Source organism: Prionailurus bengalensis, chromosome F2 (genome assembly GCF_016509475.1).
Source record: "Prionailurus bengalensis isolate Pbe53 chromosome F2, Fcat_Pben_1.1_paternal_pri, whole genome shotgun sequence".
In the NCBI taxonomy this organism is placed as follows: domain Eukaryota; kingdom Metazoa; phylum Chordata; class Mammalia; order Carnivora; family Felidae; genus Prionailurus; species Prionailurus bengalensis.
The window spans coordinates 68109146-68124575 of NC_057353.1; the positions used below are offsets into that span (position 1 = coordinate 68109146).

General features: G+C 43.3%; 1 protein-coding gene across 2 annotated transcripts in view; it reads right to left on the reverse strand.

Annotated features, from left to right (window-relative positions):
- The window catches only part of WASHC5 (WASH complex subunit 5), a 64863-nt gene that overhangs the window by 47165 nt on the left and 2268 nt on the right, over window positions 1-15430 (reverse strand). The window contains exons 2-7 of one of the 2 annotated variants that reach the window (XM_043601742.1): window positions 10718-11017; window positions 9861-10006; window positions 8835-8919; window positions 8139-8239; window positions 4973-5162; window positions 2223-2375 (exon numbers count right to left, since the gene is read on the reverse strand). In XM_043601742.1, coding sequence (XP_043457677.1) covers window positions 2223-2375; window positions 4973-5162; window positions 8139-8239; window positions 8835-8919; window positions 9861-10006; window positions 10718-10903 — 861 coding nt within the window. In that variant the 5' untranslated portion in view covers window positions 10904-11017. The remainder of the gene's footprint in view (window positions 1-2222; window positions 2376-4972; window positions 5163-8138; window positions 8240-8834; window positions 8920-9860; window positions 10007-10717; window positions 11018-15430) is intronic. The other variant, XM_043601743.1, reaches the window with a different exon arrangement.

Consider the following 15430-nt stretch of genomic DNA (forward strand, 5'->3'; position numbering starts at 1 on the left):
CTGAGCTCAAGTCGTACGCTTAACAGGCTGAGCCACCCAGGCGCGCCAACATTTACCTTTAAGAACAGTTTTTAGGGGCGCCTGGGTGGCGCAGTCGGTTAAGCGTCCGACTTCAGCCAGGTCACGATCTCGCGGTCCGTGAGTTCGAGCCCCGCGTCGGGCTCTGGGCTGACGGCTCGGAGCCTGGAGCCTGTTTCCGATTGTGTGTCTCCCTCTCTCTCTGCCCCTCCCCCATTCATGCTCTGTCTCTCTCTGTCCCAAAAATAAATAAACGTTGAAAAAAAAATTAAAAAAAAAAGGAACAGTTTTTAGTCATTCTCGTAAGCTTCGCTTTGTAGTGTTTTGATATTTCTTCATTTATATTGTGATTTCCTCCTGAACACAAAAGTTAGTTTTTTCTAAACATTTAAAAATATCTTTTAAGTGTTGGTTTCTAATTTAATTGAGTTACAGTAAGAGAATACAGTCTGTAGACTAACATCGTTTTTTAAAGCTTTCTTAACTTTGTGATCTAATGTTACCCAACTTGTATATGTATCCTTTCAAATACACACAGAACGTCTATCATGTATTTTTGGGAGAGCAGGATTATGTACAGAAAGAGGTATATTAAAATTTCCCATCATGATTATGGTTTTCTCAACTTTTATAGGTTATTTTGAGTTTTTGCTTTATGTATTTTGAGTATGTCACTGGGTATGAATTTACCTTGCATTATTCTTTCCTAAAAAATTTTTTAAGTTTATTTATTAATTTTGAGAGAGAGAGAGACAGCATGGGAAGTGGAGGAGTAGAGAGAGAGGGAGAGAGAGAGAATCCCAAGCAGGCTCTGTACCACCAGCGCAGAGCCTGATGTGGGGCTTGAACTCATGAAACCGTGAGATCATGACCTGAGCCAAAACTGAAGACTCAGACGCTTAACCAAGTGAGCCACCCAAGCACCCTGGATTATTCTTTTTAATATCATACATGAGCCCTCTTTATCCCTACGCAGGTTTTTCTTTAAAGGTCTCTATGGTGTGATGTAAGTATTTTCTTACTGGATTTTTACTGGGTGGCATTTGCCTGGCATCTCACTCGCTTTTTAAATTCTTTCATTTTTAGCATGTCAGGGGTGTTTTTCAGGAGGGTCTCTTGTAAGCTTCACATAAGTGGGTTTTGACCTTCCTTAACACTAAATGTGTTACTGTTTCTCATTGTAGCACTATGGTCGAAACTCTTTATTATGTTTAGCAAATGAAACCAGATTATCAGAGTTTTCCTTCTGTTTGCTCAGCTCCTAGCTTATAAGCATGATGCGTTCGTGGGTAGGAAGCATCACATCTCACTGCAGGCTCCCTAATCACAGTCTGTGATTCAATGACTGATAAGAAGTGAAACAGAATCTGTTCCCTGAGATCAGGATCCAATTCACTGTACTTTATCAAAACCTCTACGTACAAGGAGAACATCTCATCTACACTGAGTACGTCAAGTCAGCCTTATGTTTTTAAGATTTGAGTTTTGGGGCACCTGGGTGGCTCGGTAGGTTAAGTGTCCCACTTCAGCTCAGGTCATGATCTGGCGGTTCGTGAGTTCGAGCCCCGCATCGGGCTCTGTGCTGACAGCTCGGAGCCTGGACCCTGTTGCTGATTCTGTGTCTCCCTCTCTTTCTGACCCTCCCCTGCTCACATTCTATGTCTCTCTCTCAAAAATACATGAACATTAAAAAAAATTTTTTTTAAAGAATTGAGTTTTGAGTGACACAATGTTAAAAAGTCACAAGCACATCTCTGCAACAATATAAACTTTAACAGCCCCATCGACGTTAGCTTACAGATAGATAAAACTTATTATTAAAGTAACACTCCTATTCGTAAAGTAACAGATTAATTTTGTAAGCTTAGATTCATAAAATAGAAAAGAAGAAAGTATGTTTCACTGCATGTGAAACAGTTACAATTCAGCAGCTAAAGCGAGAACATTTCAATATAGGGTTTTACCTTCAGAGTATCCATTTAAGAGAGAAAAAACAAACCCATGGGCTCTTCACCAAGTTTTACTGACTTACTCCCTCATGTCATGATTCAGGAGATTCTCCACACACTTAGAGTAGTTTCGCCAATGTGACTTAATGTCTCGTTTACAACATTCTGATCTCTGGGCTAAAGGCCAAAAGAACGCAGAGTTGGTACCCTAACAGGACTATTCCAGAGGACAAAAAGACTAATGGTGATACTTGCCCAGTTGTCTGGAAAGTACTTGTCCACAATCTCTCTCATTTTCGCTTGATGGGTGTGAAGAATGGCAGGTTCAAAGTAGAGGGTCACGTACAGCATGGCGGCCTGAGTGGCCAGGGCCGTGCTGCGGTGTTCTGGCAAAGGATATGCGGAGACCTGCAACACAGAGACAACACCCTGAAGAGGCAGCTGTTGGTGACTTGTGAACTGATACACGTGCCCAGTAAATGATGTGGTTCCAGGACGTCCCAGTCTCTCAAGAGTCCATCCCCTCTGGGAATTGGACCCCGCATGCGATCCTCAGACTGTGGCCTCATTAGAGTACAATACAACCAGGGCCGTTCTTCTTGCTAACCACACAGCATTCTCTTCCCTCCAGCCCCTGACTCAACTGCAACTTGAAGTCTTTGCCTCAGGAGGAGAAAAATGTTTTACCCCCATGTCTCCTGCTAGTTGTCCATTTCTGGGTCTCTCTTAAAAAAAATTTTTTTTAACGTTTATTTATTTTTGAGACACAGAGACAGAGCACAAGCTGGGGAGGGGCAGAGGCAGAGGGAGACACAGAATCCAAAGCAGGCTCCAGGCTCTGAGCTGTCAGCACAGGACCCGACACAGGGCTTGAACCCACGAACCATGCGATCATGACCTGAGCCGAAGTTGGACGCTCAACTGACTGAGCCACCCAGGCGCCCCTCTGGGTCTTTCTATCACAGACAGTCTTTCAGAACTGACAGACCCCACACCCGGTCCCCTTTTTCTCACTTCCTGTTCATTCTACAGCTCCCTGAAACGTGCCCTGCACCATCGTCTATGATCTCTCCAAGTCGCTCGTCACCTCACAATCACGCTGCTCCAACAGCCTCTGTTTCACACTCTCACTTCAGTTCTCTCAAGGTTCCCAGACGCCACCCCTGTTGCCCTGCTTTGCTGGGTGTTCCACTGCCTGCCTTTCAGGTGCTGGTGCATCCCAGGGCTCCATCACCACATGGGTCGGTGACCTGGCTGCACACAGTACGCGTCACCTCAAGGACCACAAACACAAAGGGAGGAAATTGCTACGAGGGTGGACACGGCGACGTGGCAGGGAACCCACAGGCAGGAGTGTGGCCGGGCTACAGGAAGGGTCTGGAGCTGTGGGCCACAAAGCCTTCACCGTTTCCACCCCTTGATGTGTTTGCCCCTTCTCCCTTGCTCCTCTCATCTTACACGTGGGAGAATGGCGCTGCCCCCAAATTCCAAATTTTGCGTGTGAGGAGTAAACCCACGTGCAGATGATGTTTCTGGGGCCCCATTCCAAATCACCTAACAGGGAATCCGATCCGTCCTGGGTCAAGTGACTGCCCCTGTCCAACCCACCATGACCAGGGACGGGGCAGGTGCTGGGCAGCGAGTGGGGTGGGTACACAGCATACCACAGCCGAGGCCCTGTGTTAGTACGGTCATGGGGCAAGAGAAAACTGAAACTCACTGCCTCAAGACACGGACAAGATGGACCCCATACGAGGCAGAAGGGGTAAAGACAGGCAGTGAGAAGTAGCATGGCCCCTGAAGTCGTATAGACCCAAGTTCAAATTCGGGTTCTGATACTTAGTTACATGACCTTGTGAAAAATTATGAAGCGCCCTAAGCCTTATTTTTCTCAACAGCAACACGAGGATAATGTTGTCCACTCTGCAGGACTGTTCTGAGGAGAGAGAGAACAGTTCATGAAGAAAATCAACTAGGATTCTGGTTGGTACCGAATTCTCAATAAATGGCAACAAATTATGAAGACCCAGTATCTGCAGGTGGCTCCTGATTTTGAGCCGTTTTTAAAACACACACACAAACCTCTTTTATTGATACTTATGATATTCATAAAGAAAACTAACCGGGTACTTGCAGAACTGGGTAGGGCAGCTGTGCTCTGTGACAAATGATACCCGGCTGTTATGGGTCCAATTCTTTGGTAAGAAAAATACCTGATACATAAAATTATGTATCTTTTTTTGTTTTGTTTTGTTTTGAAGATTTTATTTTAAGGTCATCTCCACATGCAATGTGGGGACTTGAATTCACAACCCTGAGGTCAAGCATCACATGCTCTATTGACTGAGCCAGTCAGGTGCCCCTAAAATTATGGTTTTCTTCAGGAAATTGAAGTCACGTGCTAATTTTCCTTGGTGCCCTCTTACATGAGCGATACACATACTGGAGAGGAAAGGGAGGTAACTTCTAAATGTCACAGGGTCTTCACGGCCCTGCTCAAGCCGCCTCCTCGTAGTGACCTCACGTCCCCTTCGCCACCTGCTGCAATCTGTTGCCCTGTTGTACGCTCCGTGGCACCCTGTGCTTCCCCCAAGCTATCACTCACCTTGCTTTACAGTAATTCCTTTACTTGTCTGTCTTCTTTTCTCAGCTACAAGCTCATTATGGGCAGGGACCATGACCTGTCTTTGTCAGCGATGGCCTCCCAGCACCCAGCTTGTGGACAGGCATGTAACACACACTCAGTAACTCTATGTTGAATGTAATGGCTGAGAGAATGATCTTTTTTCCAAATATAGTTCAAATCCCCTCCTCTCCCTGAAATCTCAAATTCTTCCCAAGTTACTATCCCTTTTTCCTCTACCAAACTATAGTAGACCTCAAAAAGTTTGGGCTTTTTTAGGTGCTTTTGTTCTTCTGAGGAATAAGGAAGGGAAGGAGTAACTGAGGAGGGAAGTGAAATCAATCTTTCAAACAACGAAGATGTTGGTAGATTTGATCCCCACCTGGTTGTAAATATCATCAGATCTCAGTCGACCAATGACCATACTGATGAAGGCTTCATTGATAGGCACTCTCCGGAAATAACTCTCAGGATAGTTGGGTGGTCTTTTGGCTCCTGGTTGGCTGGAATAACCTGTACTTCGTAGCAGCTTACAAATATCATCCATGTTTGAATCAGCAGATCGAGCAGCGCTGAACCACGTTCACAATGGGAAACAAAGGGCCAAACAAACCACACAAACCACACAGCTTAGAAACTCAAAAGTCCAAAAGAGCAGAATTTCATCATAACTTGACTTCATGTAGTTTTACATAAGACTCCTGGTCAATCTATGTCCCCGGAGATTCACAATTGCATTTTCAAAAAGCCTGTTATAGCAAACTTACCAGACGGATTCTTACATGTATGTATAGCTAGTTCTAAGTTGAGGTCCACAATCCCTTGTCTAAAATCTTTAGGGCTGGATTTGTTTCAGAATGCTGCGTTTTTCAAATGTAAGAAATTAACATGGCGTGTAGATTGTATACAACACTTTAGTAGGGTCTCAATTAGCATTACGTGATCAGCACACGTTAATATTTCTGCAGCAAAATTTATGAATTGTCATGCAAATGAGATAAATAAGGACCATCTATAGCCCCCGATCTTGACTGATCAGGTTTTGACTCCAAATGGCTTCAGGTGAGATCAGAGTTTGCTGCCAGGGGAGTTACTATGTGCACGCATGTGTGTGTAGACATGCATATATTTTCTTTGAGAGCTCTTTGGATTTCAGAGTTGCAGATAAAGAATGTGATCCAGTACCCACATTTCATAAGTTAAAAAATAGTTAAAAAAATTTTTGTAATTTTTTTTATTTTTGAGAGGGAGAGAGAGAGAGAGAGAGAGAGAGAGAGAGAGAGAGAAAGGGAAACACAGAATCTGAAGCAGGCTCCACGCTTTGAGCTGTCAGCACAGAGCCCAACATGGGGCTCAAACCCATGAACCGTGAGATCATGACCTGGGCCGAAGTCAGATGCTTAACCGAATGAAAGCGCCCCGGCTAAAAAATGATTTTAAAAGATTATGTCAACATAAAGTGGGATATATAATCATCGTTTTTTGTTTTGTTTTTTTTTTTTCCCTTGGCAAGGTGTACCTTCTACAGAGATTGAATCAAAACATTTGTGATTTTCAGGGTGGTGTGGAGTGGTAATCCCTCAGACTCAAAGAATCTTAGACTTGAGGATGACCTCCTATTTGATACAATAATCTCCTTTCCCACAACTCTGACTTGGCGATTGTTCAGGGTCACTTCAGTAATGGGTCCTCACATTCTAATGAATTCACTGTTGTACCCAAAAGGACAAAGCAGAATTGTTAAAGCTGGCCTTGATGAGCGAACCCTTTTTTCTCCTTCTTTATGTCATTTATTATTTTTGGTTTTCCAGGTACTTTTGGAAATAGACACAAGGGCATTCAAAGTTCATTTTTAAAGGGCGCCTGGGTGGCTCAGTCACTTAAGAGTGAGACCTCGGCTCAGGTCATGATCTCACGGTTCACGGGTTTGAGCCCTGCGTCAGGCTCTCTGCTGACAGCTGAGAGCCCGGAGCCTGTTCCAGATTCTGTGTCTCCCTCTCTCTCTCTCTGCCCCTCCCCTGCTCATGCTGTCTCTCTCTCAAAAATAGTAAACATTAAAAAAAAATTCAAGTCCATTTTTAAAAACATGGATGATAAAACACCTCATGGTCAAACTGATGTGAATGAATTATGTCTGCTGCAGACACTCTCCTCACATACTGATGAACCTAAGTACATGGGCTAGTTGAGCAGCCTGCGATGAAGGGGCAGCAGTAGCAGATGTCGCTGAAAAGATGATGTCCCCAACAATCCCTTTCTGCTGAGGATCTGCCCCTTTGTCCTATTTATTTTGTCCCAATTTGTAAGTTTAAGAATGTGAATTCTAGGGGCGCCTGGGTGGCTCAGTCAGTTAAGTGTCCAACTTTTGGTTTTGGCTCAGGACATGCTCATGGTTCATGAGTTTGAGACCCATATCAAGCTCTGCATTGACACTGTGGAGCCTGCCTGAGATTCTCTCTCTGCCCCTCCCCTGAGCATGCTCTCTTTCCAAAATAAATAAATAAATGTTTAAAAAAAAGAATGTTAATTCCAGTCTGCACATCTTCAGCTCACATTGCTGATTCCTGCCTATCATTTGTTTCTTCCCAAATCTTGACTTTTTCTCTTATTTTTTTTAAAGTTCATATATTTATTTTGAGAGACAGAGAGAACATGCATGTGTTGAAGAGGCAGAGAGAGAGAGAGAGAGAGAGAGAGAGAGAGAGAGAGAGAAAGAGAGAGAGAGAATCTGAAGCAGGCTCTGCCTGATGTTGGGCTCGAACTCACAGACCATGAGATCATGACCTGAGCTGAAATCTCTAAGAGTTAGTCGCTTAACTAAGCCACCCAGGCACCCCTTGACTTTTTCTAATATTGACCTTACATCCAGATTTTGACTCATTAACTCAGCACGTTGAAATCTGTGTGGTAGATACTGGAATTATAGAACTTTAAGGTGGCTTCTGATTTAAAGACCCTACCCCTTAAAGTCATAGTTCCGGACAGACATACGAAACACGTGATTGTGATATGTGCTGTTGTTTTGTTTCCACATATATTCAGGTGAGAATTCACTTCCCACCTAACTCTGAGAAATAGCTTTCCAAAGTCATCAAACCAAAAATGACACCAGAAAATTTATTCATGTCCCTACATCTGCCAAGGTGTAATATTTAAAAACTTTAAAAAAAAAAAAAAAGAACATTCATTAGACTTCCAACATTCCCAAATTTACCTTTAAGATAAAGAAAATTCAGATTCCTTTTTAAAAAAAAACAAAAACAACTGAGGTATTGTGGACATGATGATCTATGTATCTCTAATAATCTAAAACACACAGGCTCCTTTAAGTGTAATATATAGATTACATGATATATAATCTATTATTATGGTAATGATACAAATATAGAGTAATTGTTACATTTCTCCATTACGTTCAGAAGAAATAAGAATCTCACGCCTTTCATTCTAGATCGTACTGCTGCCATTTACGACGAAAGTAGTACAGAAACTACTTCATTTTACCAATAGCAGTGCTTTTGGGGGGTGCGGTCCCAGCCCTGGGATACCTGTATCGATAGTAGGAAACCAGCATTCTCTCTCGGACCTCTCCTTCGATCTTTTGGTCGATAACCAGCAGCATGACTCCGTACAAGTACAGTGCTTCACACTATGAAGAGAGAAAGACAATGGCCCAACTCACAGGAGTCTACGTTCTTATGGAATGAAGTTGATGAGGGTTAAAAAGAATCACTTTGTTCCTATTCCTCCTAAAGGCTTCATATTACAAGGAGAATGCAGATTTTCCCAAAGGCTCTCACCTTCTGTACAGAATGGGCTTTGAAAAATTTATGGGAAATAAATTTTAATTTGCAGTGATTACCTTTCAATTGGCCTATTTTTGGTATTTCGCTTGGGGCCCCAAATGGAGTCCCAACATTATGAATACCTCTAAACCCTTTACCTGTTTAATGAACTTTTCTTAAGTGACTATCACGTACTAGTTTCCAAGGCTACAGGTCTGGGATGCAGAAGATAAAGAAGATAGGACTACACCGAGGAAGTTTTCACAACCACCCCATGACTTCCACTCACTTGTAATTCTGCTCAGTCTACTATGTCCTAAATTCAGATATTGTTGATTAGAAGAGAACTGTCAGTTTATTTGCTTCCCTTTAAAGAAGGGTACTTTGTATGTCTTTGGGACGTATGGGAAAAAAGTTGACATTCTTGACTTTCTATTTTAAGTGGCTACTATTACTTACTAGAAGCTGTTTTCCATCTTCATTGAGGAGCACAGTTTCTAAGGTTTGCTGAATATACACACCTTCATTGAGATCATCTAGATATCTAGAAATGAAACCCCAGGGCAAGTTATTCATTCTAATGAAAACATGACCACTTTTGAAGAAGGAATATAAAGATTTTTAAAAGATAAAGACAAGACACCAGACATTCTGGCCTTCAAACGTTTGTGGCCCTTCATGCTCTTTAAGAATGGACTCGTGAAATGGAACTCCCAGTGGTTAGGGCCACAGGTTGCTAACACTGGCTACTCTAAGCAGAAAGAACCGTCTCTAGTCCCGATTTATGAATCATAAGTATCTTAGAAGTAATGTTATAAAGACGTGGAATAGTTTAAAAACTGCTGAGTAATGAATTCTTAAGGGCTGAAAGGAAGAAAATACTGTGTAGTTAGGGATGAGAAGGCAGGCTACGGTTACTAATGCTATAAAAATAAGCTTTTTCTCCACTTCTCCTAAAGAAGATGCTAAAATATGATCATAAGCTACAGGATGGAAAGCCAGATGGCTTAATACAGAGAACAAACTGACGGCTGCCACAGGGAGTGGGATGGGGTGGGGGCTGGGTGGGCAAAATGGGGGAAGGGGCGAGGGAGGTACAGGCTTCCAGTTATGGAGTCCCAGGGGTGAAGGGGGTGCTGCACGGCGACAGACGGTAGCTACTTGTGGGCACCGCAGAACTTACAGAGCTACCGGATCACTATGCTGCACACCTGAAATGAATGTAAACATTATGCGTGGACTACGCCTCAATGAGAAAAAAAAAGAAAAGAAAGAAAGCCATGACTCAGTACAAGCCGAGGTTATCGTACCGCTTCACAAGAGCAGGAAAGCATAACAACACTCTAACATACTAAAGGTGACAAGTGCCACTGGAAGCAAAAGACAATTACGCACAGTAGGAGAGGAACTCAGGAAGGCGTGCACGCTCTGGCACGTTCCTTCTCCACCATTTACCCCCAGAATAAGCTATTACTGAATTAATACCTGTTTAGGTCTACAATATATTTATGCACACTTTGAAAGGCTAAATAAAATCTGGTCACAATTTCTATGTGGTTTTCACGAAACTCTTCATCTAAATCCTGTAGCTCTGGCTTAGCTTCCAGCTTGCTTTCCCATAACTCTGGACCCTAAGAAGAAAAACACATTCATGTGAAACGTCAATAAAAGCATACTTGTTGGTAACATTTTCTTTTTTTTTTTTTTTTTTTAACGTTTATTTATTTTTGAGACAGAGAGAGACAGAGCATGAACGGGGGAGGGGCAGAGAGAGAGGGAGACACAGAATCTGAAACGGGCTCCAGGCTCTGAGCCATCAGCCCAGAGCCCGACGCGGGGCCCGAACTCACGGACCGCGAGATCGTGACCTGAGCCGAAGTCGGCGGCTTAACCGACTGAGTCACCCAGGCGCCCCATGTTGGTAACGTTTTCTAAACAGTCTTTTAAAAATCTGTTCCTATGCTTGAAAAAGGGGATGAGAAATTGAAAGAGGAGCAACAGAAAGGAACAGAGATAACAGACGCCTAGATACGGAATCCCCTTGAAAGAAACAAAGTTGGATTGTAACCATGATCGGCAAGCTTTTAAATGTGGGGTCCTTCACTGTAAAATACGTTTCACCAAAGTTATCTTTTTAAAAGTGTGATTATGTTATGTTAGGGCTTCCACACAACACCTTTATATTATTTTCAAATTAGTTAGCTGACGCTAAATGTGGTATAAAAGCTTTCCTCTTTAACTCTTTCTTCATAATTACTTAGCCTCTCAGGGTCCCATGCTTCCCAGAGAAAGCATGCTTTTGTAGGAAAGATAGTGTTCAAAATGCTATGGAGGAAGGTTACCTTAAAATAGCTGAAATCAAAGATGATATCTCCATATTTCTGTAGATCGGCTCGGTCTTTAAACCTGAACACAGCAGGGATAAACTCCGAGAGCCTCAGGAGTTCAGCAATGATGGCATTACCACAGGAAACAATCCTTAGGATTGCCTGGCCACACAGGTTGTTCTCAGCTAGGAAGTCCAACATCGTGCGGATGAGTGCCTGGCCGGGAGGAAATGTTTCACTGGCTTCAGAGCTGAGGTCTGTAAATCATTAGATGAAACCAGGTCTGCTGACAGATTGGCTGCTCCATTAAAGGACCTGTATCCCAAAAGGAAAATATAAAAAAAAAAAAAAATCTCCATTTTTAAAGGGAGCATATGTAACACATGCATGAGTTCCAACATGAGGGAAGGGCCTTTATTGTCCACTCCTCCCGGTGTTCCATGTGGATGGACTTTGCTAAGTGAACACTCTTGGCCTGTTTTCTTTTTTTTTTTTAATTTTTAAATTTTTTTTTCAATATATGAAATTTATTGTCAAATTGGTTTCCATACAACACCCAGTGCTCATCCCAAAAGGTGCCCTCCTCAATACCCATCACCCCCCCTCCCCTCCCTCCCATCCCCCATCAACCCTCAGTTTGTTCTCAGTTTTTAAGAGTCTCTTATGCTTTGGCTCTCTCCCACTCTCACCTCTTTTTTTTTTTTTCCTTCCCCTCCCCCATGGGTTTCTGTTAAGTTTCTCAGGATCCACATAGGAGTGAAAACACACGGTATCTGTCTTTCTCTGTATGGCTTAGTTCACTTAGCATCACACTCTCCAGTTCCATCCACGTTGCTACAAAGGGCCAGATTTCGTTCTTTCTCATTGTCTTGGCCTGTTTTCAATCCTTTATTCACTTCTCTCTGTGAGAAAGGACCTGATGCAGCTGGCAGGAGCCAGTGAGCATCGTGGTTCCAATGTGCCCTATGTTGGGCACTGATTATTAAATTGTCCTTACGGGAGTCGTCTTACCTCTGGAAAAGATAACTGTGCCTCAAATCCACTCGAATTAGGTGAGGGAGCCACCTTGAAAAAAGTGTTTCTCATACGGAAAACAACATAGGAGGCCCTTGTTATCAAGGGTAAGACATACTTGAGAAATACTCCTGAGTGACGCTAAAGTAGAGACAAATGTTTCATACTGAGCGGTGGGAAAGTTTTGATTAGAAAGGTATCTCGGAATGATGTAATTAAATCGTATGAAAGTAAGTTCCGTACTTACCCACAATTTAGAGTAAAGTTGCAACAAGGGCGTACTAACTCAAGGGACATACCAAGAATGCGCTGAAAGTTGATCTCACCAAATTGTAATTTTGATAATACATATTTTGTACTTCAGAGCTGACTTTCATAGCATGATCTTAGAAAAAGGTAATTTTTGCAACAACAAAAAAAATGTTTCGAGGCAGCATTCATTTTCCCAAAGGCCTCTTCCAACTCTTTTTTCAAATCATTATCTTTGAAAGTGTTAATTTTGTCATCATCTTCGCTGTATTGCTCTCCTCTACTTGTTAATTTAGCTAAGTCATCATTGGGTCAGCTTCATGCAGGCCTGAATTATTTTTCAACTTCGTGAAGGCTTGTGTACTTCCTAACATTTGCACTGGCACTGTGTCCTATCGACACGACATTAGCATTAAGAAGAGTGACCACATTGGGGCGCCTGGGTGGCGCAGTCGGTTAAGCGTCCGACTTCAGCTCAGGTCACGATCTCGCGGTCCGTTGAGTTCGAGCCCCGCGTCGGGCTCTGGGCTGATGGCTCGGAGCCTGGAGCCTGTTTCCAATTCTGTGTCTCCTCTCTCTCTGCCCCTCCCCCGTTCATGCTCTGTCTCTCTCTGTCCCAAAAATAAATAAACGTTGAAAAAAAAATTTTTTTAAAGAAGAGTGACCACCAAAAATAAGAATTCAGCCCAAGAGACTCTTTAGTACATGAATATCTGCAAGGGAACTCATCTTACAAGTGATCATTACCATTTTTATATCCATGCCAATGTTTACGTTCATATGTAATCTTCTGGCTGCAGGGACTCAAAAAGTAAACAGTAAAATAGTGAGGACTTCACTGTACGCAAAACCAGAATGTGGGAAAGACTTTGGACAGGAGAGGGCTTCCTCTGCAGCCCCAGCAAAACATTCCCCAACCCTTGTCACATATTTTCAAAGCTCACTCGCGCTGAGCTACCTCGTGTAGTTATCTTTTGTGTAACCCTTAAAGGTTTTCTTTTTTCCTCTTATAAGGCTCTTCTTACTGATTCAGTATTTAGAAATGTCTTCATTTCCTAGGATGCTGTTGACTCTCCAACAATAATTCCCTCCCTCCTTTCCCTTTTTTCCTATAGAGGACAGAACAGGTGGATCCTTATTTTCTCATTGCCCCCGAATCTAGGCCACACATGTGACTCAGTTTCGACCAAACAGACGTAAGAGGTAGTCTACGGCAGACCCGATAGGAAATTTTTTTTCCCCTCCTGCGATAAGGAGAGAAGCACATGAAATTTCTCTCTTTCCTCTATCCCTCTTCTTCTTGTCTTTGAATGTGGCCCAATGAACATGTCTTGTCTGAAGTTTCAATAGCCACCTTGAGACCATGAGGTGATGAGCCTAAGAGAAAAAAGGCCCCAAACCTGCAGATTGTGCTTTGGAAGGAAAGAAAGACTCTAAATTCTTGTTGAGGTGACTGGCTCCTTGATTCAACTGTTGCGCCACCTATCTCTGTAATCCTTGTAAAATGAACTGTTTTTATGCTTTATTTACTGCTAGTTGGCTTTGGGATTGTTTGTAGGTGGAAGCATTCCTAATGCTACAGATTCATTCATTCAGTAAATAGGCATCTAGTGCCTACTATGTGCCAAGCACTGTTCTAGGACCTGAGGCTACTTCAGTGAACAAAACTGAGTTCCTGCTCTCTCTCATAAAGCCTGCATACTATTGGGAGTGGGGAAGAGACAATAAACAAATAAATACATTAGGTATCAGCCTGTGATCATTGCTGGGGAGGAAAAAGCATGATAAAGAGACGGAGTATGTGCTGTTTTAGTTTGTGAAAGCCTCTCTGATAAGATATTTGAGCAGGGACCAGAAGGAAGTGAGGCAGCAAGCAGTAAGGGTATCTGGGTGTTGTCAGAAGCCCCTAAGACAGTCCCTGAGGCCCTCCTTCCCCTTATTCATGCCCTGTGGAGGCCCCTCTCCTTGAGTGTGGCTTCCTATCTCTTAAAGAACGGAATATGGGAGATGTAAAAGACATCACTTCTGAGATTAGATTGCAAAAAACCTGTGACTTCTGGCTGGGGCGCGTTCCCTAGCTTGTTTGCTCTGGGAGAAAGCAAACTGTCATGTTGTAAGAGAGCCCTGTGATGAGGGAGTGAGAGGCCTCCCAACAACCACCTGAATGAGCTTGAAAAGGGACTCCCCCCCACAAACCGAGCTGAGCCTTCAGATGACAGCATCTATTCACAGCTAGGCTGCAACCTCCCAAGAGCCCCTCAGCCGAACGCACCCAGCTAAGCCACACCAACTGATTCCTGACCACAGAAACTGTAAGACAATAAATGTCTTTTGTCTTAGCCACTAGGTGTTGGGGTAGTTTGTTATTTTACAATAAGCGATGATCTGGGAGAAGGGCATTCCAGGCAGGATTTACAAGTAAATGCAGAGGCCCCAGGTCAGCAATGCACTAGATGTGTTCCAGGAACAGCAGAGTGGCTGATGTGGCTGGTGCAGAGTGAGCAAAGGATAGAAGCACAGATCAGAGGAAGTGGATGGGGTTGCTCCAAGAGCAGGGACTGCTAAGAAGCCATTACAGTTGTCTAGAACTCTCTCCAATGAGGGTATCCTTTAATATACATTAAGGCATAAATTATTAACAAGGCCTTTCATTTTCTCATGATGTTTACTTGTGAAGGCACGTTGATCTCTGATAGGCTGAATTTCAGATAATTGCATTCCACCTCTTTTTTTAAAAATTTTTTTTAACGTTTATTTATTTTTGAGACAGAGAGAGACAGAGCATGAATGGGGGAGGGTCAGAGAGAGGGAGACACAGAATCCGAAACAGGCTCCAGGCTCTGAGCTGTCAGCACAGAGCCCGACGCGGGGCTCGAACTCACGGACCGCGAGATCGTGACCTGAGCCGAAGTCGGCCGCTCAACCGACTGAGCCACCCAGGCGCCCCACATTCTACCTCTTTTAAAGTAAACTCTACCCTTAGCGTGGGGCTCCAACTCACCCCAAGATCAACAGTCACATGCTCTACTGACTGAGCCAGCCAGGCGGCCCAATTTCACTCCATTTTTTTTGCACTGAATGGGTGTGGCTGGGAAAATGAGACAAGAAAAAGGAGGAAATAATGGCAAATGGGGGGGGGGGGAGAAAGAAAAAGTCACTGAAGTCCTCTGAAGACCACCAAACTAACCCAGAAGGATCTAAGGTCTGGGGATACCAGGTCTAAGCAGGAAGAAACTCCAGACACAACTGCAAAGTGGACAAGCTATGTTTCACTGCTGTAACTGCAACCAGATTCTGGATACCAACACAGGCCAGACAATGGGACCATGGAGAAAGCATCTTTTTTTTTTTTTTTAATTTTTTTTTTCAACGTTTATTTATTTTTGGGACAGAGAGAGACAGAGCATGAACGGGGGAGGGGCAGAGAGAGAGGGAGACACACAATCGGAAACAGGCTCCAGGCTC